This window comes from Oncorhynchus mykiss, chromosome 20 (genome assembly GCF_013265735.2).
Source record: "Oncorhynchus mykiss isolate Arlee chromosome 20, USDA_OmykA_1.1, whole genome shotgun sequence".
Lineage (NCBI taxonomy): Eukaryota > Metazoa > Chordata > Actinopteri > Salmoniformes > Salmonidae > Oncorhynchus > Oncorhynchus mykiss.
In genome coordinates, this window is record NC_048584.1 from 38,468,000 (window position 1) to 38,494,670 (window position 26,671).

At 42.7% G+C, this 26,671-nt stretch overlaps 3 protein-coding genes across 6 annotated transcripts in view; all 3 read right to left on the reverse strand.

The window, feature by feature from the left end:
- Positions 1-10,952, reverse strand: part of LOC110499543 (nuclear protein localization protein 4 homolog) — a 33,664-nt gene extending 22,712 nt beyond the window's left edge. The window contains exons 1-10 of one of the 3 annotated variants that reach the window (XM_036956311.1): positions 10,852-10,952; positions 10,543-10,591; positions 9,368-9,448; positions 6,717-6,826; positions 6,299-6,529; positions 2,629-2,677; positions 2,428-2,522; positions 2,126-2,249; positions 1,376-1,555; positions 366-452 (exon numbers count right to left, since the gene is read on the reverse strand). In XM_036956311.1, the coding sequence (XP_036812206.1) occupies positions 366-452; positions 1,376-1,555; positions 2,126-2,249; positions 2,428-2,522; positions 2,629-2,677; positions 6,299-6,529; positions 6,717-6,826; positions 9,368-9,448; positions 10,543-10,591; positions 10,852-10,928 (1,083 nt within the window). In that variant the 5' untranslated portion in view covers positions 10,929-10,952. Of the gene's footprint in view, positions 1-365; positions 453-1,375; positions 1,556-2,125; positions 2,250-2,427; positions 2,523-2,628; positions 2,678-6,298; positions 6,530-6,716; positions 6,827-9,367; positions 9,449-10,542; positions 10,799-10,851 lie in introns of those variants that run through there. The other 2 variants (XM_036956313.1, XM_036956312.1) reach the window with 2 other exon arrangements.
- A 4,024-nt stretch (positions 10,953-14,976) lies between these two features.
- On the reverse strand, positions 14,977-17,411 carry LOC110499454 (retinal rod rhodopsin-sensitive cGMP 3',5'-cyclic phosphodiesterase subunit gamma). Of its 2 annotated transcripts, none has more exons than XM_021576590.2 (4): positions 17,258-17,411; positions 15,479-15,690; positions 15,327-15,367; positions 14,977-15,201 (listed from the first exon to the last, which is right to left on the reverse strand). In XM_021576590.2, the coding sequence occupies exons 2-4, from the start codon at positions 15,622-15,624 to the stop codon at positions 15,125-15,127; spliced, it is 264 nt and encodes an 87-aa protein (XP_021432265.1). In that variant the 5' UTR covers positions 15,625-15,690; positions 17,258-17,411; the 3' UTR covers positions 14,977-15,124. The 2 variants fall into 2 exon arrangements, with proteins under 2 accessions (XP_021432265.1, XP_021432266.1); XM_021576591.2 differs by having other exon boundaries at positions 15,479-15,687; positions 17,258-17,407.
- Positions 17,412-21,508: 4,097 nt separating this feature from the next.
- On the reverse strand, positions 21,509-24,112 carry oxld1 (oxidoreductase-like domain containing 1). Its single transcript, XM_021576589.2, has 2 exons — positions 23,856-24,112; positions 21,509-22,534 (listed from the first exon to the last, which is right to left on the reverse strand). Exons 1-2 carry the CDS (start codon positions 23,904-23,906, stop codon positions 22,124-22,126), a joined length of 462 nt encoding a protein of 153 aa, XP_021432264.2. The 5' UTR covers positions 23,907-24,112; the 3' UTR covers positions 21,509-22,123.
- Positions 24,113-26,671: the final 2,559 nt, after the last annotated feature.

Genomic DNA, 26,671 nt, shown 5'->3' on the forward strand with positions numbered 1-26,671 from the left:
CCCCGAGAGACGGGGTATGACCCAGATGTTCTCCTGCACCTGTTCCCCCTGAGAGACGGGGAATACAACCCAGATGTTCCCCTGCACCTGTTCCCCCTGAGAGACGGGGTACGACCCAGATGTTCTTCTATACCTGTTATCTGTGAGTGAAGGGGGTACGACCCAGATGAAGGGTTGTACATGGAAAAGGATACTACCCCTCCAACGCTGTGATACATTGTGACATCAAAATACAAATGTGGCACTAAGTCAGCTGGACACATATTGAAGAGCACAAGAGTTTAGAGATAAGGGTACTAGGCAGAATCAAAATTTGGATCAGGGAAAGGATAAGTCCATATTTTTAGCTTGTGGTGTCGTCTAACCTTGCGCAGGCCCAGCTTGGCTGCGATCTCCTCCACGGCTGCAGCTTTAGGGTCCTCTACCAGCTCAAGACTGTTCTGGGTGGCAATCTGATGGACAGAGGAATTCACAAGAGCTCAAATTCAACCAACTAAATCAAAACACATCTAGGATAAACATTTCCATTTATTTTTTATTTTTTAAAGTACACTAGCTTAAAGTTGTTTCCAATACCCTAAGAATATATGCTGGCCTTCTAGACAGAGTTCCTCTGTCCAGTGTCTGTTCTTTTGCCCATCTTAATCTTTTATTTTTTGATTGGCCAGTCTGATATATGGCTTTTTCCACCGTAACCCCACCATAGGGGCACACTGTTCACAACTTTAACCGCCATACACGTGGTCAGCGGTTGTGAGGCCGGTTGGAAGAACTGCCATTTTCTCTAAAACAATGTAGCAGGGGGCTTATGGTAGAGAAATTAATTCAATTATCTGGCAACAGTTCTGGTGAACATTCCTGTAGTAATCATGCCAATTGCACACTCCCCAAACCTTCAGACAACTGTGGCATTGTGTCATGTGACAAAACTGCACATTTTAGTGGCCTTTTATTGTACCCAAGTACAAGGTGCACCTGTGTAATGATACTGCTGTTTAATCAGCTTCTTGATATGCCTCACCTGTCAGGTGGATGTATTATCTTGGCAAAGGAGAAATGCTCACTAACAGGGATGTAAACACACCTGTGCACAACATTTGAGACGATGAAGCTTTGTGTGTGTGTGGAACATTTCTGGAATATTTTATTTCAGCTCATGAAACCAACAGTTTACACGTTGCGCTTGTATTTTTGTTCAGTGTAGATACAATGATCTGATTACTTAAGTCTGTGATAAATACTGCTCCTGCAACAGCAGCACTTGGTCAATACCCATTGAAAGTGAACCTACTGCCATCCTGTGGCTAATTAATCTCACTACATCTACAAATCACTAACAAACCATTGGATTGAGTCCAGAGCGCTGAACACTCACCTGCGGGGGTTCGTAGATGGCAGCAACCTCTGCTCTGATGGCCAGAGGGATGTCTTTGTGCTCCGTGTACCTGCCGTACAGGTAGCCCATCCTCTGGCTGCCCGTCTTCCTCCAGAAGTCCAGGAAACGGTCTGCGATGGTGTGGTTCTCAAACATGATGTTGTCTATATGTCTGTATTTCTGTTGGCGGGGATGAGGCGGGTTATTAAATCAACAACTCCACTAGGAAATGAGTAGAGGTTGAGAAACCTCTCTGAGGTGCATTCCAATAGGTTACAGTGGATTCGTCTCCTCGTGTCCTTTTCTAATCTGAAGTGATGTGACCGAAGTGGGCAGGTGAAGAAGTGAAATCAAATAGCCTTGTAAGCACCAATCCACCACATGTCCTTGTTATCACCCATCCTGTGAAGCCCAATGACTAAATGAAGCCAAGAAAACAAGGAGGAGCTACTCTAGAAAAGGGTTTGCCAAACTCGGTCCTGCCCCACCCCCCTCTCTAGGTGCATATTTTTGTTTTTTGCCCTAGCACTACACAGAGCATTCAAATAATCAAAGCTCGATGGTTATTTTAACATCAGCTGTATAGTGCTAGTGCAAAAACAAATACAAATGTAAACATGTGCCCGGGGGGGGCCCCAGGACCGAGTTTGGGAATCCCTGCTTTAGACTTCCTGAGATGGACTCTTGGCAGTAAAGTGGAGTATTGAGATGGACCCTTGGCAGTAAAGAGGAGAGAGTTATAGGGTGTACTTGTCTATTGAGGGTGATGGCGCTGGGCTGGCACTTGGTGCAGATCCCCTCTGGCCAGGGAGGGTGGCCCTCGCAGCCCGACTTGATCTTACAGCTGATGTTCTCCAGGGCCACAAACTTCCCTCTGAAGAGGAAAATAAGATTTGAATAAAGAGACAAAGAGCTTGTGGATGTGGCCAATCCTCCTGCTGGAGAAGAGCAGAGAATACAGAGTGTATATTCTTTTGATATCGTCATGGCAAACATGTTGCCAAGACAATACAGACAGATCTAGAACCAGGCTACAGGCTAGAGCCACTCACTTGTCAGCGCCTCCTGTCAGCTTGCGGATGTAGGCATGGAATGACATGTGTTTGACAGGTGGCTCTAGATGACTCAGATACTCTTCGTCAAAAGGCTGGCAGATAGAAAACAATTCAAATTCACAGCGAAGTTGACACGTAAAACAAATTTAAAGCAACACAGTCAATTGTTGGACGAACGAAGGAGGAAAGAGCACTTACCTCTAGGGGCACACAGTGCACGCACTTTCCCATAGATCCATGTCGACACCTGAAACAAGAACTGAATCAATACACTGATACAATTGAATGGCTTAATACAATTACATATCTAGCTGGCAACAGTCTCTTATGTCTGTGGATCTCTGCTCCTATAGATCTTTATGTACATAAATATCTCTGCTCCTATAGATCTTTATGTACATAAATATCTCTGCTCCTATAGATCTTTATGTATATAAATCTCTGCTCCTATAGATCTTTATGTATATAAATATCATTGCTCCCATAGATCTTTATGTATATAAATATCTCTGCTCCCATAGATCTTTATGAATATAAATATCTCTGCTCCCATAGATCTTTATGAATATAAATATCTTACAGCTGTAGGATCGATGCTCCTGTTATGGGTGTGAACGTTTAAACTAAATTCATACAGGACGGCCACCGCGGCAACCCTAACGTTACAGGACGGCCACCGCGGCAACCCTAACGTTACAGGACGGCCACCCTAACGTTACAGGACGGCCACCGCGGCAACCCTAACGTTACAGGACGGCCACCGCGGCCTTCCTAACGTTACAGGACGGCCACCGCGGCCTTCCTAACGTTACAGGACAGCCACCGCGGCAACATCTACATTGCTTGCTCTTTGGGGTTTCAGACTGGGTTTCCGTATAAGCACTTTGTAACAACTGCTGGTGTAAAAAGAGCTTTATAAATACATTTGATTAATTAATTGATGCATCTTTCACATTTTTTGGGCCACGGATATAAAGCGCGATGTACGTCATCACTAACACCCGACTACAGAAATGATTGCAGTTGATATGCAGGCATTGTCAATGGCCTAGCTAATTTCCCCCCAAACATCAGACACCCCCTAACTTTGGGCACAACCTTTAAATGGACTGGAAAATAACGGTACATTTTGCAATTAAAGACAACCTCCTAGCTAGCTGACCACCTATTTTCATTGCAGTTTATGTAACGTAAGTTAGGTTGAAAAAAATATATATATTATATATATTTATTACATACACACACACACGTTTGGGGTCCATTAAAATATCAAATTGATCAGAAATACAGTGTAGACATTGTTAAATGACCACTGTAGCTGGAAACGGCTTATTTTTTAAATGGAATATGTACATAGTCGTACAGAGGCCCTTTATCAGCAACCATCACTCCTGTGTTCCAATGGCACATTGTGCAACCCCTTCACAATTATGTTAGCACAGCTGAAAACTGTTCAAGAAGCAACAAAACTGCCCATCTTTAGACTAGTTGAGTATTTGGAGCATCAGCATTTGTGGGTTTGATTACAGGCTCAAAATGGCCAGAAACAAAGAACTTAGAAATCGTCTCTAACCAGAATAGAAAGAGTGGGAGGCCCCGGTGCACAACTGAGCAAGAGTGCAAGTACATTGTGTGTACATTGAGTACATCGAGTGTCTAGTGAGAGAAAGACGCCTCACAAGTCCTCAACTGGCAGCTTCGTTAAATAGTACCCTGCAAAACGCCAGTCTCAATGTCAACAGTGAAGAGGCGACTCCAGGATGCTGGCTTTCTGGGCAGAGTTGCAAAGAAAAAGCCATATCTCAGACTGGCCAATAAAAAGATGGGCAAAAGTACATACACTGGACAGAGGAACTCTGCCTAGAAGGCCAGCATCCCGGAGTTGCCTCTTCACTGTTGACGTTGAGACCGGCGAGATCTATATTGACATCAAGTGTTTAAAAATCAAAGAAAAAAAAAAACTAAATGGCAGAATGTGAGCTAAAATCCCTCTGCTTTTATCTTCTCCCACTACCATATTTGGTATTGAGTGGAAACGCCAGGCGGATGCTTCACATTTCTACATCCGGTGAAATATCTGTCTCATTGTTCTAGCTGTGCCTCCAGTTAACAGCATTAGAACGCTCAAATGCCTCCCCTTTTAACCAGTAGGCCTAAAATCCCGGATTTGGTGCGTTCTCTTTTTCCCTGTTTGATTAGTGAGTTTAAAAACTAGATGGGCAGGCTTTTGTTAAAACAAGAAACCAAACTAGGCCCCTTGGCTAATGAATAAGCAACTTGCCTTCTTCAAAAACAATGTTATTGTTGCATATTTCAGTCTGGAACCTGGGGCAGTGTAACCTATTCTGCTACACTGTAGCAGTTCGCAAAAAAAAAAAAGCCTAATCTATTACTCCAAAACGGCAGCTTGTGGTTGGAACACACACTTCCTTACTTTAATCAACCTGTCCATTTTGAACGTGTGATCAAGCTGACTATTTGGCAAGGAATGTAGCTCTTCTACAGATTATGTTAGTGTATCTCATCAGTCATTTCTGTAGGCAGGAGCAGAGCTTGGATGTGTGTAAAAAAGAGCGTCAGATTGAAGATGAGTGAGCGACACGTAACGGAGAAATGTAAGGAGATGATCACATGGCTAGGTATCTTTTTTTTGGTTTGAGTCCCTAAACCGCAGTACACAAGTAACACTCGAGTCCAATGTGAATTAACAGTAGTCTTCGGGACAAAAATGTAACTCGCCCATGCAGATTCCAGATGCCTAATGCTACTATATATGACTGTGGAAGACTTGGGCGAAATACCGCTTATACCGGGGCATTTTGAAATACCGACAGCAAAGCAAAGGCCCCCCTCACCATCAGGCCTCCTCCTCCATGCTTCACAGTGGGAACCACACATGCAGAGATCATCCGTTCACCTGCTCTACCTCTCACAAAGTCATGGCGGTTGGAACCAAAAATGTCTCATTTGGACTCATTAAACCAAAGGACAGATATCCACCGGTCTATTGTCCATTGCTCATGTTTCTTGGCCCAAGCAAGTCTTCTTATTGGTGTCCTTTAGTGGTTTCTTTACAGCAATTCGACCATGATGGCCTGATTCACACACTCCTCTGAATAGTTGATGTAGAGGTGTGTCTGTTACTTGAAATCTGAAGCATTTATTTGGCCTGCAATTTCTGAGGCTGGTAACTCTAATGAACTTATCCTTTGCAGCAGAGTTAACTCTGGGCAATCCTTATGGAGAGGGAGTGTCATCATAACGCTTGATGGTTTTTGCAACTGCACTCGAAGAAACTGCACTTGAACAAACTTTCAAAGTTCTTGACGTTTTTCGGATTGACTGACCTTCACGTTTTAAAGTAATGATGGACTGTTCTTGCAATAATACGGACTTGGTCTTTTACCAAATAGGGCCATCTTCTGTATACCACCCCTACCTTGTCACAACACAACTGATTGGCTCATAACGCATTATTAGGGAAATAAATTCCACAAATGAAGGGACACTTGTTAATTGAAATGAAGCTGGTTATCCAAAGCTGTCACCAAGGCAAAGGGTGCCTACTTTGAAGTATCTCAAATATATTTTGATTTGTTCAACACTTTTTGGTTACTGCATGATTCCATATGTGTTATTTCATAGTTGTGACATCTTCACTATAAACTCTACAATGTAGAAAATAGTAGGTGTGTCCAAACTTGTGACTGGTATTGTATATAAACCTTACAGCTGTGGATCACTGTTCCTCTAGATCTTTGCTTAAATACAACATACAGGAAGTATATAAAGCTTTTACAGCTGTGGATCTTTATTCCTGTAGATCTTTGCTTAAATACAACATACAGGAAGTATATAAAGCTCTTACAGCTGTGGATCTTTATTCCTGTAGATCTTTCCCTCCTGCTTGGCCAGGTACTGGTCGATCTCGTCCTCGGAGATTTGGGGCGCCGAGTGGGAGCGTGACATCATGGACGATGAAGAAGAGGACGAATGGGAGGTAGAGGGTAGTGATGACGAGTGAGGCGTGGCCAGGTCCATGGTCTCTCCTGCCGGTCCCGGGGAGCCCGAGGGGTATAGGTAGAGCATGTCTCCATGTCTAGAGGGAGGGAAGAATTAGACACATTAAATTCACCCACACAATGAGCATAATGACAATCCAAGATAAAATGCTGAAGTGACTATATTGATGAGAACATGTGTAGCTAGCTAAATGGAGCAGTCTAACGACTAGTGATGCATGTAATAGGGCTAATAGGAACAACGCAATGCTGCTCCTAACTCACTTGATCTTCAGCAGGTTGAGGGTCTTATTCTGGGACTGGATCTCGTCAGTCTTGTTACGGTTCAGGAAGACGGTGAAGCCGTTGGAGGGGAATCCAAACTCTTTGCCCACCTGACAGTAGAAACAGAGTAATGACGATTAGTCCTGTCTCGCTTGCCAGACTCGTGGCACGGCGGTGGGAAGAGACTAGATAATGATGAGCTTTAGTTGAGGCTTAGGTAGGGCCACTTGTCTCCTGGAGCATGGCACATCATGAGTGTAGTATAAAGTAAAGTGTCTAATTGTCTATTAAAAGCCCATGAAATAAAAAAATAAAAAATAAATAAAAGGGGAAAACAAAGATTGTAAGAAATCTGGTTGTGAAGATCGCTCATGTCTCGCTAATCCTTCTATCAACTGTGTGTTTAACAAAGAGTGTTCACTCCACTTAATTTCACTACCCATTAAACTGTCAAAGCGGATTACCAAACAACAGGCTGACAGAGGAGAAAGTAAGACTGTCAGAGTTGCCTGGTCTACGGTCATTATCGCAGAGACATCCAAGATCTATCCAAGTCCTCGGAGTACTTCCGCTGAGCCTAAGTGGGTTTTCTTGCATTTAATCAAATCCATAATGCTTTAGTGGTGCAAAGAGAGTCAACCCTGTTGTACTGTTGGTCACATCTCACCAACAAAGGATAAGTCACAATTCCAAGAGATCAGCAGGAAAAACATTAACGACTGAGGATGTCCATGTTGCCAAACTGGAAGGTTAAAGCAAAAGGTGTCACTAAAGCAGGTTTCAATCCAACTTCATTTGAGTAAAGTGCGCACACACAAAAGTATGTGGACACCCCTTCAAAATGAGTGGTTCAGTTATTTCAGCCCCACACATCGCTATAGACAAACATTGGCAGTAGAATGGCCTTAGAGAAGTGCTCAGTGAATTGGTGGAGGAGGAATCCTGGTTTGGGGCTGTTTGGGGCTAGGCCCCTTAGTTCTAGCGACGGGAAATCTTAATGCTACATTCTAGACAATTCTATGCTTCCAACTTTGTGGCAATTCCACAAATGAACTTTTAAGAAGGCACACCGGTTAATTGAAATGCATTCCAGGTGACTACCTCATGAAGCTGGTTAAGAGAATGTCAAGCGAGTACATATCTGTCAAGGCAAAGGGTGGCTACTTTGAAGAATCTCAAATATATTTTGATTTGTTTAACCCTTTTTTGGTTAATACATGATTCCATATGTTTTAATTCATAGTTTTGATGTCTTCACTATCATTAAACAATGTAGAAAATATTAAAAATAAAGAAAACCCCTTTAATGAGTAGGTGTTCTAAAACTTTTGACCGGTTGTGTGTGTGTGTGTGTGTATTTCCTGATATTTCTTATACATCTCTCAGATATAGAGGACAGACACTTCAGAACCAACTTCCATTCCATTTTTTTTTTTTGGGGGGGGGGGGGGGGGGGGCACTATCTGTTGTTCCATGTAGTGAATATGTTATTCGATGCAATAATAGCAGAAAGCCCCCCCCAAAAAAAAAATTGTTCAGAACAATACCAAACAAAAAGATACCACGAGTGGTCTTAAAATTCTAAATCAAATAGCAAAATGATCCTCGGTATAACCTTCTCACACAATTCCACATAGCTTCCTAGACCCACACCCTTCCCACCCAGCTTAGACTCTTATGGGTTAATTAATGCCTCTCTGAGCTCTTCATGCAACTCTCCATTTCCATCTCTCCCCATCACTGACTGAGTGACTGTACATCTGAGACCAGGGAATAAAAAAAAATACCCTCATTGATCTGCCATACATTTCTTTTTTTTTTTTAACTCAAAGACATGCATTTTTAATAAGGCACTGCCGCAGGCAACCCTTCTCCACGGTGACCGAACAGCCGGCCACTCCTGATTCAGCCATTGATGTGGAAATTTGACTCCCACTTAAGATGTCCTACCCAATACTGTCTCGCAGTCACTGTGGTCCATTTGTGCCCAAGGCGTTGCCCATATTTCACTGTCATTATCTAAATTCTGCTAAGCCACAGTTAGACATTCATATCCATTTCATCCAAACACAATCTGGCTAGATGAAGTGGATTTGGAATGGAAAACCCTTACTGGAAGGTAGCTAGGTACTCCCAAGGGGTTTTATCCTGGCAGGATAGCAAGCAGCTGCTGTGGTGAATCTATTGATAGCACGCTGTTTAAAAACATTGCATTGCACACCATTCTCTCTCCACATAACTCACAGCTTTCCCTACACACACACACAGGTCTCTGCTGAGCCATGCATCAGATCCATCAACAGTGGATGCCATTAACTGCACAGGCAAGGGGGGGGGGGGGGGGGGGGTAAACACTGAAATATCTTTGCTTTCCTGCAGAGCTGCCTGCTTCATACATAAATTAACAGAGGTTGAGCACAGGCTAGGCACAGGGAGATAAAGACATAAATGTCCATCTTCTGATGCTAGCTGGTCAATAGCACAGTTGGAAAGAATGTGCTATGAATATGACAACAGAATGACAGAAACAACTACAAGTTTCCCACGTGTTTGTGGAAAGTAATTTTTTGTTGTACACGCCCAACCATATAGCCTAGAGTACCACTGAGAGCCAATGTTTGTCTTCATATCATGCATCCATACTTTAATACCTTATTGAGGAAAGTGGCTGCTGTCTCCTTCTTGGTGGCAGGGATCTTCTTCATCCCGTTCGGGGACTGAACCCTGATGATCTGCAAATAAGGAAAAACATTACATTCTCCACATCATATTGTTGTTTCCTTGAATTTAGATTGCTTTGCCAAACCAAATACATCCATTGGGGAAACCATATTGGTCATGACTCATTAGCTAATTTGATTAACCATGAGCTGGTTACAGGCAACCCACTGAAAACATGACACTGCTGTAGCTAGTTAGATTGTTCAGCTAGTCTCTTTCAGTGTGTGGACCATGACAGTGCATAAATATGGGTGGAGGGTCGTTGACACCATTGTCGTTCATCTTTATCATGACACACGGGGTCATAATTCACAAGCAATAACGTGGTTGTGATATTAATGATATTAAATTAACAGTAGCTAGTTTAGTTAGTTGGGAATTTTAAAATGACATGAGCAGCTTATATCATGCCATGGGCCGGCTAAAATACCAGTGACTGGTTTTCAGGTCATAAGCTAACTTAGTTGGATTGTTTTACCTCGAATGAGCAAAGATAACACTAGCTAAAGTTAGCTAGCCGATATTGTGGCTAACTAAGTTAATGTTTGCTAGTCATTTTTTCTGCCACAAGTTGAATACAAACTATGAACACTGACTAGCTTTTATTTCTCAAAATGTAGCTAACTGTTGCTTCTTTCTTGAAACAAAAAAAAAGTAGAGGCCAGGGTTATGTTGATAAAACCAGTTAGCTTGCTAACCACAGGTACAGTATGTAGCTAACTAGCTAGTTAACAAAGTCAACAATGTGCCCTTTCTCAAAGTGAACGTCCACGCATTTTTTTTTATCCAACAACGTTACAAAGATAACGTTATTAAGTTAATATACTACGACCTTGTTTATTAAATAAGATAGTTTTAACTAAAACAACAGTACATACGGGCACATTTTAATTCAAAACATTTCTGACCAGTTAAGCTTGCTAACAGTGAGTTAGCAGTTATCTAGGCCTTGTCATTCTAGTACTGAGGCTAGCAAGTGGCTAATTCTGCTGCCTCATCACTCCGACAATCAGACTACGGTAACGTTAGCTAGCGAAGTTAGCTACCTAGCCGGCTAACAATACACAATATTTTATCAATAACTACAATGTGTTGTCACACTTACCATATTTTCTGCCATTGATGTTCGGGTTTTGTGCTCCCGATGTATTTCGCTGTGTAACAAAATAGACCGATGTCAGAGATTAAAAATTGACTGACTGGACAAGAGTCAACAAAACTCCATCCCACAATTCAAACACCGGGCGTTACACGCTAACAAGTCCGTACCCTTAGTGTCCCTCCTCATCAATCGCCCGAGTGAAACAATCAATATAAAATAATTCCGCCACTTTATTTTTAGCAAGATTTCCAGGTTATTACGCCCTCGATAAAGTAACCACATTTAATGTAAATGAAGGGATAACAAAAATACCAGTCATTTGTTGGCTGTTGTTCAAATTGACAAGCCCTTTTTGTAGGAGCCATTTCGGCCTGCTTTACTGTGCTCATTAGAGAAAAGAGGAAGCGGCGAAGGGAAAGGGATGTCACTACTTACAAAAAGTCATAATTATGGCTAAACCCCGCCTATTTCTACAATGTATCTTTTTTTAAATCAGATTTTAAATCTAACACTGAACTTTAAAGTAATCACACTGCTAACATTATGTCAAATGAAATGTTATTGGTCATATGTTTAGCAGATGTTGCAAAATGCTTGTGTTTCTCGCTCCAACAGTGCAGTACTATCTAACAAGTAATATCTAACAATTTCACAACAATACACACAATACACACAAACTGAAAGTAAATGAATGGAGTTAAGAATATATAAATATTTGGACAAGCGATGCCAGAGCGGCATAGACAAAAAATACAGTAGAATCTAATATAATACAGTATATACAGTGGGGCAAAAAAGTATTTAGTCAGCCACCAATTGTGTTTGGAGGACAAAGAATGCTGAGTTGCATCCAAAGAATACCATACCTACTGTGAAGCATGGGGGTGGAAACATCATGCTTTGGGGCTGTTTTTCTGCAAAGGGACCAGGACGACTGATCCGTGTAAAGGAAAGAATGAATTGGGCCATGTATCGTGAGATTTTGAGTGAAAACCTCCTTCCATCAGCACGAAGTGGAAACGTGGCTGGGTCTTTCAGCATGACAATGATCCCAAACACACCGCCCGGGCAAAGAAGGAGTGGCTTCGTAAGACGCATTTCAAGGTCCTGGAGTGGCCTAGCCAGTCTCCAGATCTCCCCCCCATAGAAAATCTTTGGAGGAAGTTGAAAGTCCGTGTTGCCCAGCAACAGCCCCAAAACATCACTGCTCTAGAGGAGATCTGCATGGAGGAATGGGCCAAAATACCAGCAACAGTGTGTGAAAACCTTGTGAAGACTTACAGAAAACGTTTGACCTCTGTCATTGCAAACAAAGGGAATATAACAAAGTATTGAGATAAACTTTTGTTATTGACCAAATACTTATTTTCCACCATAATTTGCAAATAAATTCATTAAAAATCCTACAATGTGATTTTCTGGATTTTATTATTTTTTTTACAGGCCTCTCTCATCTTTTTAAGTGGGAGAACTTGCACAATTGGTGGCTGACTAAATACTTTTTTGCCCCACTGTACATGAGATGAGTAATGCAAAATATGTAAACATTAATAAAGTGACTAGCGTTCCATTATTAAAGTGGCCATTGATTCCAAGTCTATGTATATAGGGCAGCTGCCTCTAATGTGCTAGTGATGACTATTTAACAGTCTGATGGCCTTGAGATAGAAGCTGTTTTTCAGTCTCTCTGTCCCAGCTTTGATGCACCTGTACTGACCTCGCCTTCTGGATAATTTTTATTTTTTATTTTATTTAAAAGTCAGTTAAGAATAAATTCTTATTTACAATGACGGCCTACCCCGGCCAAACCCGGACAACGCTGGGCCAATAGTGTGCCGCCCTGTGGGACTCCCAATCACGTCCGGATGTGATGCAGCCTGGATTCGAACCAGGTACTGCAGTGACGCCTCTTGCACTAAGATGCAGTGCGATGATAGCGGGGTGAACAGACAGTGGCTCGGGTGGTTGTTGTCAGAAGAGGACTGGCCCACCCCTCATAGCCTGGTTCCTCTCTAGGTTTCTTCCTAGGTTCTGGCCTTTCTAGGGAGTTTTTCCTAGCCACCGTGCTTCTACACCTGCATTGCTTGCTGTTTGGGGTTTTAGGCTGGGTTTCTGTACACCACTTTGAGACATCAGCTGATGTAAGAAGGGCTTTATAAATACATTTGATTTGTCCTTGATTATCTTTTTGGCCTTTTTACCCACTACGAATGATTGATATTATGAGATGATGCAGAGATAATGAAGAGGAAAGATTGTCTTCTACATGAGTACACAACTACAGACTGCAGCACACAACTACAAACTGCAGTGAACATAATGAAAAGACGAGCATGCAGCATAAACACAATACACACAGGACACAACGCCAACATGCGGTGGACAAAGTATAAGACAGAGAACATGCAATCATATAATACCTACATCTATGAATGATATATGCTATTAAAATGGAACTGGCCATACGGGTACATTGATCTCTGGAAATATGATTCAATGAAATATACAATTGAAATTGATATGAAACTACAATGAACCAAAAGAAAACAAAATGATGGTAAGCGTGATAAGGAAAATAATGAGATGAATGAAATAGAGATCGCACGCCCAACTTTATAATATGTCAAAGAGACGTCAACATGAGCATGAAAAACCTACAAAAAAGAAGCACAACAACACGAGACATCACCAACTACTACTGCCCAATCACAGCATGGTAGATTATCAGGTGACAATCACATTTGGAATCGAGTTTGACATCCGAGGTTTGTGGGTAATCTGTGCAGTGGCTGTCAGTGCCATCTACATCCATTGTAGTAATGTTGCATTAATCTCCAATCCGTGTCAGTGGAGACTGGCGGGAGGAGCTATAGGATGATGGGCTCATTGTAAATGAATGGAACGGTATCAACCACATCAAACATATGGAAAGCACATGTTCGACTCGGTTTCATTTATTCCATTCCAGGCATGACAATGAGCCCGTCCTCCTACAGCTCATCCCACCAGCCTCCACTGTCCCATGTAAATCATGCTGCTTGGGGTAAAACTAAGGGCAGTAAAAGTCAAAATTCCCAATGACAAGGTGTTTTTTCCAAGCCATTAAACAAGCTTCTATCCCGGAGAATACTAAGTTAGAATATATAGTACCAGTCAAAAGTTTGGACACATCTACTCATTTATGGGTTTTTTGTTATTTTTTTAACTATTTTCTATATAATAATAGTGAAGACATCAAAACTATGAAATAGCACATTTGGAATCATGAAATAATCCCAAACGTTTTTAAACAAATCAAAATGTATTTTATATTTCAGATTCTTCAAAATAACAACCCTTTGCCTTGATGACAGCTTTGCACTCTTGTTATTTAATAGTTTTGATGTCTTCACTATTATTCTACGATGTAGAAAATAGTAAAAAAAATTAAGAAAAACCCTGGAATGAGTAGGTGTGTCCAAAATTTTCACTGGTACTGTACATGATATATAATACAGATAGTCATAAATCATTTATTATAAAAAAATATATATATAAAATCAGTATAAGAGAAGGAGAAGTGAAGAGTATGCCAGTGATAAACAGAATGGAATGTTATAATCCTGCTTCTGTTAAAGTTGTGTGTGTGTGTGTGTGTGTGTGTGTGTGTACCACTAATGGATAGGTGAGGGAGGGGAAAATGGGAGTGGGATGATGATGATGAGGATGATGTAGCTTCATCCACATTGTCCCAGGGACAGATTACAGATTACAGCTCAGCAATGACCAGCAGCTGTCTCATCTCTCTCTACAGGAGTCATGTTTTATAAGTGTTTATTCCACATAGAAGGGCAGGCATCTATGATGACAGCAGAGGTGCCGAGGCACATGAAATGAGAACCCACCCATTTCACGAGTATGTCACTTGTTTGTTTCCTCAAGGTTGAGGCTGCTTTGCTTTCGTAAGTGTTGTTTGTTGTGTTCCGTGTAAAGGAGAGGATAGAAGAAGAGAAGCGCGTGGAGATGGTGGAGAGGAGAAGGGCAAAATGGCTGCCGGTTGCTGCAATAGACAGCGATACCAGAACAGAGTCCTAATCATGAGCAGACATTTTGTATGATGTGAACGTTGGCTGCAGAAACAAAACAAGAAAGCAGTGAAAGATCGATACACTCTTAGAAAAAAATGGTTCCAAAATGATTCTTCGGCCTTCCTCATAGAATAAACTTTTTTGGTTCCAGGTAGAATCCTTTTTGGTTCCAGGCAGAAATAGAACCCTTTTGGGTTCCATGTAGAATACTCTATGGAAAGGGTTCTACATGAAACCCAAAAGGGTTCTACCTGGAACTAAAAGGGTTTTTACCTAGTAGCAAAAAAGGGGTCTACAAAGGGTTCTACAACGGAAACAGCAGTAGAACCCTTTTAGGTTCTAGATAAGAGTGTAGACAGTTGTTTTTCTGTAACGTTTTCTTTATTTCTTTATTCTTTGGTTTATGTTTGAAAAGTTCTAGTCAAACCCAGTGAGAGTGCTCGAGGCACATGCATGGCTTGAAGTAGACGGAGGTGGATGCAGAGGACTGCGGGATGGATGGTGAAGGTCTGGATGACTTAGATGATACCATATTTGGCCAGTTCACTAAGCTCCAGGTGGTTGAAGGCCTCCCAGGGGCAGATTACTGTGATGTCTGCAGAGGAAACACATGTTACGTTCAGTAAAAGTCAGTAGGCCAAGCAAACTATACAATATGGCTTTCTACAGTTTTTTAGGGAAGGCGCAGGTCGAGTAGATGAACAGTAATAATGAACGTACCAGTGCCTAAGCCCTCCATTCCAGGGATGTCATCGCCAAAGCTGTAAAGGAGACAGAGATCATTTATTTACAATCAGACCTCATGAAAATGTCATTATGCACTTGTCGAATGCCTGTTTGAGACTAAGAATCCCAATGAAAGTGGCCCTTACCCCTGAATTCCCTTCTTGGGGGGCTTGCTCTTGAACTGGCGAGTCTGCCTCTGCTTGAATTTAGGGGGTCCCTTACGTGGTGTTGCAGGGCCTCCAGTGACACGGGTGGCAGACTTGATCTCCAACTTGGGGACCTCGAGATTCATGGTTATTAGTTAGCTGGTTGATGTGTGCAGCTGCTTATGTGTTCAATCCCTCTCTGAAGTCCTCTTCTGGGGAAATGGGGAAACAGAGAGAAACAGATTGTATTACACCCGCACTTCATGATAGAACCCACATTGTCATAGCTTGGTGTTTTATCAATTCAGTATTGACTGTTTGGAGTATTGACTGGCTGCATCACCTCTTGGTATCTCAACTGTACGTCATCCGACCACGAGGTGCTACAGAGGGTAATGCGTACGGCCCAGTACATCACCGGGGCCGAGCTCCCTGACATCCAGGACCTCTATCCCAGGAGGTGTCAGAGGAAGGCCTTAAAAATGGTCAAAGACTCCAGCCACCCAAGTCACAGTCTGTTCTCTCTGCTACCGCACGGCAAACAGTACCGAAGCTCTAAGTCTGGGACCAAAAGGCTCCTGAACAGTTTCTACCTCCAAGCAATAAGAAGCTAAACAGTTAATTAAATGGCTACCTGAACGTTCTGCTTCTCACAAACCTACCTACATGTACAGAGTACTTCAATCAATCACCCCAACTACTTCATACCCCGGCACACTGACTCAGTACCGGTACTCCTTGTTTATAGCCTGTCTACTTATTGTTATTTTATTGTGTTACTATTGTATTTTGATCTATTTGTTAATTATTGTACTTTTTAATTGCATTGTTGGGAAAGGGCTCGTAAGTAGGCATTTCACCGTAACAATAAAATATAATTAAAAGACAAGTACCTGGCCCTTAACTTTGTCTGACATGTAGACCTCATCCTAATCCCCTTACTGATCGTATCGCCCTCGTCATGTAATGTCCGATGAATGTCTAGCTCGAATAACTATTCATCATGTAATCCCCAGTCCACGTAAATAAGCACCCCCCCCCCCCACCACCCCCCCCACCACCACCACCACCACCACATCCTCCTTCCTCATTTCAAGCCAGTGGCCAGTCATCTACACTTGGGCTAATCTCATTAGTACAAGGACAACACAGAGAATATGCTGAGCAGGCAGAAAGGGTCTAAGAACCAATCCTATTATCTACCCCTCATACAATGGTGTTCCAAAAGCTAACAAGGCTCTAGAATGTTTCTTACCGGGATCAACTGTACATTATGTTTAACTCAACAGAAGGTCACTTTCAATGCACAACGATGCATTGAGCAGCAGTTGAGAAAATGAAACATGAAAATCAGCCATATTTCCAGTCATTGACTGATGTACAGTACAAAATACAAGAATGTTCAGAAATGTGATCGTTTTGGGTCTGTCTAATTTAAACTGCTACGTGTATCAGGAACATTTCAAACACTAAACAGATCTCTAACTGAAACATTTATCCACACTACAAAGTCATAAAGCAGTTCTCTCTAAATCCATTCAAGAACCTCCCAATATCAATATAACTGCTCAAAACGATCTCCCTTCACACATTCCTTCTTCAACCACACACATTCCCTCTTCAAGTGCCAACTATTCAGGAAGTAGTCTATTTTCTTACTACTTGAAAAACTTCTCTCCCCTCCTCTTTTTTCTATGAGGTTCAACAGTACAGTTACAAAATCCATCACGTCTCTGTCATCACGGGCTATGTGTCTGAATGGATGGTGGGTGTACTCACCTGCTGCTTGGGTGAAGGCTAGCCAGAAGAGTGGGCGTGGGCGCTGAGCGCAGCTCTCTCTAGCAGATGTGTGGGTCTCTATGCTAGGTTGGCTCTGAGGGCCAGGCTGGGCTGACCGGACTTCTTATATTCCTCATGGCCCCTCTGCAGATTAGGAATGTCCCGCCTCCCATCACTGACCCCTTGTTATCGCAGCTCTGGTCTGAGGTGGGGTTCAGCGGGTGAGGGTCAGGGGGTGGGAGTCAGGGAGTGGGGGTCAGGGGGTGAGGGTCAGGGGGTGAGAGTCAGCGGGTGGGAGTCAGCGGGTGGGGGTCAGGGGGTGGGAGTCAGAGGGTGGGAGTCAGGGGGTGGGAGTCAGGGGGTGGGAGTCAGGGGGTGGGAGTCAGGGGGAGGAGTCAGGGGTGGGGTCAGGGGGACCCTTGTGAAGGGGAGGGGAGCAGAAGAGGGGGTGAAGGGAGATGGATGGAAGTTAATTAGAGCGCTAAGACAGCAATAACTTGAATGCATGTAGTGATGCTTGTATTCTAGCATGTTTTCCATACATGAAATCCAAGATGACACCTTCAATGGTCTTTTATCTACAGTCTTCAAAATCCTTCAAACTAAATGGAGACATAATACGGGATACAACATTGCATGGAGGTGTGGATTAATCAACTGGGTGAATGACGTCCTCGTGTCACCCAGAACCAAATGAGAAAACTGTCACGAGAGATTAGGAATTATGTAGCTAATAATACATTATTGACTTGAATGGTAATGAAGATTCTCCATATGTCCAGAACCTTCCAGTCCTATACCTACTGACCAGAACCTTCCAGTCCTATACCTACTGGCCAGAACCTTCCAGTCCTAGCCCTACTGACCAGAACCTTCCAGTCCTATCCCTACTGACCAGAACCTTCCAGTCCTATACCTACTGACCAGAACATTCCAGTCCTAGCCCTACTGACCAGAACCTTCCAGTCCTAGCCCTACTGACCAGAACCTTCCAGTCCTAGCCCTACTGACCAGAACCTTCCAGTCCTAGCCCTACTGACCAGAACCTTCCAGTCCTATCCCTACTGACCAGAACCTTCCAGTCCTAGCCCTACTGACCAGAACCTTCCAGTCCTAGCCCTACTGACCAGAACCTTCCAGTCCTAGCCCTACTGTCCAGCCCTCCCACCTGTTACGTAACCCTCTCTCCATCCATCTGCTGGGCCAGGTTCTCTGGGCTGGCCTGGCCAAGGGGTGTCACCAAAGCCTCAATGCCCGTCCCTCAGGAGTATCTCAGATTGACTGATCTATTCCTCAACGCACCACATAGGCTAATCCTCTACGGTGAGTGTCTTCATGGTAGGCTACTCACCAGATGACTCACTTGTACCTCACTCTATAGACACTCCACATGCTCTCAGATGGCTGCAGCCAGTCAAGTGAGCAACCCCCTCCCCTCCCTCACTCTGAAAAACAGAAAACAATTACTCTGACTGGAGTTGGGGATTATAGTGGCCGGCTTCTGTTCTCTAGTTAATTAATGACATTGGGTAAACCCACAGTGAGGCCGGGATTATTTCACCTCAGTAGTTATTGGCCAATCGGTTTTCAATTATGCTCATCATCTACATGCATTAGATTTGAAATGAATGACAGATCAAATAGATAGCATGTGGCTCTGCATCAATACCGTCTCCTCTGCATCAATACCGTCTCCTCTGCATCAATACCGTCTCCTCTGCATCAATACCGTCTCCTCTGCATCAACACCGTCTCCTCTGCATCAACACCGTCTCCTCTGCATCAACACCGTCTCCTCTGCATCAACACCGTCTCCTCTGCATCAACACCGTCTCCTCTGCATTAACACCGTCTCCTCTGCATCAATACCGTCTCCTCTGCATCAATACCGTCTCCTCTGCATCAATACCGTCTCCTCTGCATCAATACCGTCTCCTCTGCATCAAAACCGTCTCCTCTGCATCAATACCGTCTCCTCTGCATCAATACCGTCTCCTCTGCATCAATACCGTCTCCTCTGCATCAATACCGTCTCCTCTGCATCAATACCGTCTCCTACCGTCTCCTCTGCATCAATACCGTCTCCTCTGCATCAATACCGTCTCCTCTGCATCAATACCGTCTCTTCTGCATCAAAACCGTCTCCTCTGCATCAATACCGTCTCCTCTGCATCAATACCGTCTCCTCTGCATCAATACCGTCTCCTCTGCATCAATACCGTCTCCTCTGCATCAATACCATCTCCTCTGCATCAATACCGTCTCCTCTGTATCAATACTGTCTCCTCTGCATCAATACCGTCTCCTCTGCATCAATACCGTCTCCTACCGTCTCCTCTGCATCAATACCGTCTCCTCTGCATCAATACCGTCTCCTCTGCATCAATACCGTCTCCTCTGCATCAAAACCGTCTCCTCTGCATCAATACCGTCTCCTCTGCATCAATACCGTCTCCTCTGCATCAAAACCTTGTCAGCGTGTGATATTCATCAGAGCCCAAATATAGTAGGACTATGGCATTGACTATTGTTCTTTCTGACCTGAGATATTTTGTTTAATGTTGTCCATGGCACATTCCATGTATTGTACTACAATCCTATTTTTGAAGCGAATATCATTACTGTAAAATAAATACAATAGACTAGATGAATATTACATCAGGTGGCTAAACATTATGTTTGCTAGACAAGGCATAGGTTAAGTGACATGTGACATGGAAAGGATACATGATTTCAAAGTGTATAGCATTCTAAACTCCCAGGTATCCTGCATTTTACTAGGATCCTGAATTGACTTCATTCATCTGAGCTGTAGTCAATCAGCAGTTGCCCAGCCGTGTAGAGTGCTGCCACGTTCACAACTGTAAAATCAGAAATCTCTGGTTTCCAACTTCAGTGTGATCAAGAAAACTGGAAACTAACAAAAACGAGCTCCGACTGGGAGAAATTGTTTTGAACAGTCATCCAAGTCAGAAACACTGGCATCTTTCTAAAGCTTTTTCTGATAAAGGTTATCGTTTGATCTGGGTTATTTGGGGGGATTATACGTTATAAGATATTCTTTATGGTGATCAAGCCAGATGGCTATGATGTCAAGGGAAACAATGAACGATTATGCTGGTTGTAATGTCCCTTACTGCTAGGTGCCCATGTCACAATGCTACATGTCATAATGCTACATCACAATGCTCCATGTCATAATGACCCTTACTGCTAGGTGCCCATGTCACAATGCCACGTGTCATAATACCCCTTACTGCCAAGTGCCCATGTCACAATGCTACATGTCACAATGCTACATGTCATAATACCCCTTACTGCTAAGTGCCCATGTCACAATGCTACATGTCATAATGCTACGTCACAATGCCACGTGTCATAATACCCCTTACTGCTAGGTGTCCATGTCACAATGCTACATGTCATAATGCTACATCACAATGCTACATGTCATAATGCCCCTTACTGCTAAGTGCCCATGTCACAATGCTACATGTCATAATGCCCCTTACTGCCAAGTGCCCATGTCACAATGCTACATGTCAGAATACCCCTTACTGCTAAGTGCCCATGTCACAATGCTACATGTCATAATGCCCCTTACTGCTAAGTGCCCATGTCACAATGCTACATGTCATAATGCCCCTTACTGCCAAGTGCCCATGTCACAATGCTACATGTCAGAATACCCCTTACTGCTAAGTGCCCATGTCACAATGCTACATGTCAGAATACCCCTTACTGCCAAGTGCCCATGTCACAATGCTACATGTCATAATGCTACGTCACAATGCTACATGTCATAATGCTACGTCACAATGCCACGTGTCATAATGCCCCTTACTGCTAGGTGTCCATGTCACAATGCTACATGTCATAATGCTACATGTCATAATGCTACGTCACAATGCCACGTGTCATAATACCCCTTACTGCTAGGTGTCCATGTCACAATGCTACATGTCATAATGCTACGTCACAATGCCACGTGTCATAATACCCCTTACTGCTAAGTGCCCATGTCACAATGCTACATGTCAGAATACCCCTTACTGCCAAGTGCCCATGTCACAATGCTACATGTCCCCAATGCCCCTTTCCTGTGCATTTATTCTCACATGGAAACAAAACTTAGATGTCAGAAGTGTCTAAAAGTATTTATCCAACAGATGATAACTCTCTACTATTGAACTAGACCACCCTATAGTGGTCAATATCATAGAGTTAAAATGGTCAAAGAAAATGAGTTCATTCAGTCATACAAGTACAAGATTTATTTCAAAACAAATGTTGCCCATCGTCAACCTACACTTACAATTTATATTTAAATAATAAATAAGAACAACTCATCCACCACCAACTGATATAAAATCAACCCATAAACCTAAAAATGTTTAAATCCAAACATAATTGTGCGTATTCTATTTCAAGTGTCAGGGAAATGTATTTTTCAGGTTCATTTGTCACAGCATAGCAGAAAGTAACACTGTCAGACGGCATAAATAAATTAAACATCAAAATGTATTGAGATTATGTGAACATTGAAAACATTAGGCCTACCTTATTGAATGCCTCAACAAAGTATGCTTGAATGGCACTAGGCTATATCTATGCATGAATGAAATGAGAAATTATACATGTATACACTCATGCAAAAAACTATAGACTAGGTTAGAATATGCAAGATTATGCGATGACAAAAACTAGTTGAAATGGCCATGACTAAGTGAAATGACAGTTTGATAGACACGTAGGATAAAATGCATACCAGTATTAAAATACGAGGGAGTGGTTTAAAGTGCATACAGTGTCAAAAGGCCCTCAATGTCCCCATTCCCTCTCTGCCACACAAAGACAATAAAGAGTCTACTTCTTCGTCATCATCCTGATCTCCATCTTCAGGAAGGCTTTCAGGTTCTCATCCGATACGTTCTCCTCAATAGCAGCCAGGGCACTCTCTTTCCCAAACCCTCCATCACGGTAGTAGGCTAGGAGCTGCTCTGCGTGTTCGATCCACACACAGTTATGGCAACCGCTCATACAACAGTGGGTGGGGGCGAGTGGAGGGCCAACGGCCTTGGCAGGAGGGGGGTCAGAGCTACAGTGGCCAGAGCTAGACTCAAGGCTACTGTCTGGGCTATTCAGAGTAGGAGGAGTTGGAGTGGTTGATCCAACTTCAGCTGTGACTCTACGGACAGTTCCTAGTCTGAGGTAAGGTTTTACCCACGGCAGATGAAACTGTTGAGAGATCCGCCCTCCCAGGTACAGGACACACAGCTGGTAGAAATACAAGACATATTGCCTAATTGCATCACCCTCATGTGGTAATGAAAGAGAAGGGGGAGAGAGAAACAGTATGGTGTGGTAGCTAGCTAGCTAGTTTAAAAAAATGTACTGTTAAGGAGTGTAGGCTTGGGGAATGAGAGCTAGTAGCTAGCTATCCCTTGATCATGTTCCTTTATATTACATATAAGAGTCATTGGATGAAGGCCTCTTCTGTATGGGGGAGTTTTATGAGCCCCGACTCAGTCTGAACATAAACATCCATCACGGTTTTGGAAGGAAAAGGAACGTATCTTTCATATCAGCAAGAAATAAATGTACAAAAAAAGTGAAATGTTAAATTGATTACAGACCTTTATGGGGTTAGTGTTGCCACATGGCCATACCCCCATGTTACAGTGAGTTCACAGTCAACTGTCTTCTGTCTGTTTTCCATCTGTGCTAAACCTCAACATTTCTCTTTCACTAGAGACATTTCTGATCCCCAGCTACATGGGCACCCCTACAATTAACACATTCCACTACTTTCCCCAATACTACACATTCCTTTGTCTCATGCCCTTCTGCACATTTCTCACACCTTGGACCCTCCCTCCTACACACTGCTGTCAGATGCCCATAAACTTGACACCTATAACATCTTAATGTAATCGGCACATACGCTCGTACAGGATAACGTATATATCCTAAATTCACTTTGTCCGGCAAAAGACAACTTCACAACTCGCATGAGACGACGAGCATCACATAAACCGGAAATCTTTGGTCAACGTTTATATCTACTGCTACCCCAGTTAACACTCCTTTCATTTGTGCCCTTTTCTTGAGAACGAAACAATTCACTTTACTTATTTCGAGGGCATTCTTCCTCTGCCCAACAGAAGCAAACAATTATCACTAGACCACTTTTAGCCACCCTCCCTGATTCCACATGACCCAACTATTTTTTTTCCACCCACAGTGAAACCACAAATGGATCGGCCAAAAGGCAAGAGTCCACTTTTTCCATAAGCTTCACTCCTACTGTCACAGACTCTTCTTTATCCTGATCCCCGGTGCATACTTCGGTCTCCGACACTAACCCCGTTAACGGTCTGTATCAATTTAAACAGTTATTTATTATTATCATTTCTCGCTGATATGAAAGATAAGGTCCTCATGGTTCCAACCCCGTACAGCGTTTTACTGTTAAGACCGCGCGTCGCGGCTCTCCATTAACAAACCCCCCCATACAGACGACGCCTCCGTCGAATAACTCATGTGTAATGGTACTGAGAGTCACGACCAAGGGACCGTGCGTCTGTGGATAACCAACCTTCTGTAAAGACAACGATGATCCCATGATATTTCCTCTCAAACGAAACATCTTTCTGATGTATACGTTGCTACATATCTGAATACATCATTTCCTACGTAGAGTACAATCGACAAATCTATTTCCCTCCAGCCAAGTGTTTCAGCTACTTGGCTAACTAGCTCGCATGCCAGCCGTGAAATTCCGCCATGTTGGAATGAACTATGACCGTCAGTGGCTGTCAGCAAGGTTGCTGATTGGCTGAAAGGAAACACAGTGCGGGCTGATGTTCATGACTGCATTGTCAACTTGTGTCCAGCAGATGTCATTAAAGAATATCTATGAATTTGGCCTTCAAGTTAAAACATCCCTCAGTGTCTGATTTGTCAAGAAAAACGGAGCAAACGAATGTACATAATGGTCCATTTATAAACAACGGATATTTCAACAGATTTGTAATGAAGATGTTAGATAAAACAAATTTAAAAAATGATATGCCCTGCTGGCTGTAGGCTACATCAATACATATGTACTTCCAACAAAGAGAGACTCTTGCTTCATCATCACTACATCAAGCTGAGGATGGATGGAGGGTGTGAGTATTACCCGATGGACGTCTTGTTGCCAAGGACTACCTGCTTAGAGAGTTGAAGAGCTATGCAGCTGCTCTGTCAGGATTCTCTCATTAGGGCACGAGAAAAGAGTCTTAACACATGACATCATTTGATTCCACTTCTGAGTGTTAGAATAAAATAATTAGAACATCCTATTATGTGGGGAGCTCTATGGTTCAGCTTTGTTAAAAATGGTTTCAGTTCGAGTCATATATAATGCTTTATGTAGAGGGCTATCCCTTTGAGCAAAAGACGTTGAAAATGTGTATTTCTGAGTAAAATACACATGTTTCTGTCTCGTGCCCACTAGGATGTTGTTATTCGACCAACACTCTGTTCCAAAGTATGCCAACAAACTAATATCCTGATGCCAGCCCTTCACTGATTCACTTCCTTGCAATTACTCACACCTCCCAAAGAAAATGTTTTCCTTTGACTGCGTTACAATGGTTGGCAAACATATGCAGCACAATTGTACATCTTGTCCAAAGGTCTGTTGGCATTAGAGTACGAGCCTACCTCTGTGTGTGACCGTGAATCATGGAAGTCAATATTTACACCAACAGGATTCTCTCTCACTGTATAGCCAGTCTATAGACTACAATACGTTCAGGTATTTCTCCATACAGCCTAACCTACTACAGCATGTAGTAACAACCTGAATTATTAGTGTTTTAATTTCACCTTTATTTAACCAGGTAGGCTAGTAGAGAACACCTTTATTTAACCAGGTAGGCCAGTTGAGAACACCTTTATTTAACTAGGTAGGCTAGTTGAGAACACCTTTATTTAACCAGGTAGGCTAGTTGATAACAAGTTCTCATTTACAAATGCTACCTGGTCAAGATAAAGCAAAGCAGTGTGACACATACAACAATAGAGTTACACATGGAATAAACAAACATACAGTCAATAATACAGTAGAAAAAGTCTATATACAGCGTGTGCAAATGAGGTAGGATAAGAGAGGTAAGGCAATAAATAGGCCGTAGTGGCAAAATTATTACAATATAGCAATTAAACACTGGAATGGTAGATGTGCAGAAGATGAATGTGTAAGCAGAGATACTGGGATGCAAACGAGCAAGATAAATAAATAAATACAGTATGGGGATGAGGTAGTTGGATGGGCTATATACAGATGGGCTATGTACAGGTGCTGTGATCTGTGAGCTGCTCTGACAGCTGGTGCTTAAAGCTAGTGAGGGAGATGTGAGTCTCCAGCTTCAGTGATTGTTGCAGTTTGTTCCGCCGAGAGTTCTGTAGACCGGTATTACCTCTGTGTGACATGACTGAAGTAAATATTTTCAGGGTCTCTGCACAAAAGTGATATGTCTGTTATTTCTTCATAGTGTCTGTAGCCTTCTATGCTTGCTGAAATAATCTCAAGACTCTTCACTACTCATAGGTTGTATCCCAAATGTCATACTGTTTTCTTAATGGGCCCAGGTCAAGAGTATTGCATTATGTGACCTTGCCACAGGAAGTAGGGGTCCTGAGGGTGCTGCAGCACCCCCTGAAAAATCATATTTAAAAAAATGCTTATATTCAATAAATGTAAAAATCTTGATTTTTTTTTTTCTTTCACAAAAGTAGTGAACAGGGCCTTTACTAGTCCTGTATTAATGGCCATTGTGGACAAAGACATTTGTCCAGCCCCCTGTTGGAGAAAAAAAAACACACACACTCCCAAACTACTTCCCCCGGCTATGGGCAGGGGGAGTTTGTCATGATTTCGGGGCATGTTGTCACGTGAAACTTATTGAAGCCTCTGACCCTGCATATCCATTGCATGGGACTGAAGGCTCACATTTAACTGATGTTAAAACTCTCTCACTTTCTCTCACTCAAACACACACACACACACACACACACACACCACCCAACTACTACCCGTGGCTATGCTGTGTGGGTAATAGGAGGCCATTTGGAATGAGGCCAAAAGGTCAGTCATTCTTTTTTAACTCCCTGAGAGGAGTTTGCTGACTTGCTAATCTTATATATTTTATTAAGAGCATTAGAGTGTTTGTTACTGGTTCAGATTTGGTCGCTAATAAATGGCTTCATTATGTTCATGTGTGATAATCTGTTTCTTTGATGTGTCTATATCCTGTGAGAGTATTCTCTGTGAGAGTATTCCCTGTGAGAGTATTCTCTGTGAGAGTATTCTCTGTGAGAGTATTCCCTGTGAGAGTATTCTCTGTGAGAGTATTCCCTGTGAGA

Bases quoted from the DNA above. Each gene is read 5' to 3' on its own strand.
- LOC110499454 (XM_021576590.2), bottom strand. From the start codon at position 15,624: ATGAATCTCGAGGTCCCCAAGTTGGAGATCAAGTCTGCCACCCGTGTC. The intron at 15,368-15,478 runs GTAAGGGCCACT...TCTCCTTTACAG, and splicing joins CCCAAGAAGGGAATTCAGGG to CTTTGGCGATGACATCCCTG. The intron at 15,202-15,326 runs GTACGTTCATTA...TTTCCTCTGCAG, and splicing joins AATGGAGGGCTTAGGCACTG to ACATCACAGTAATCTGCCCC.
- oxld1 (XM_021576589.2), bottom strand. From the start codon at position 23,906: ATGTTTCGTTTGAGAGGAAATATCATGGGATCATCGTTGTCTTTACAG. The intron at 22,535-23,855 runs GTTGGTTATCCA...TATTTCTACCAG, and splicing joins CATCGTTGTCTTTACAGAAG to CTGTGTGTCCTGTACCTGGG.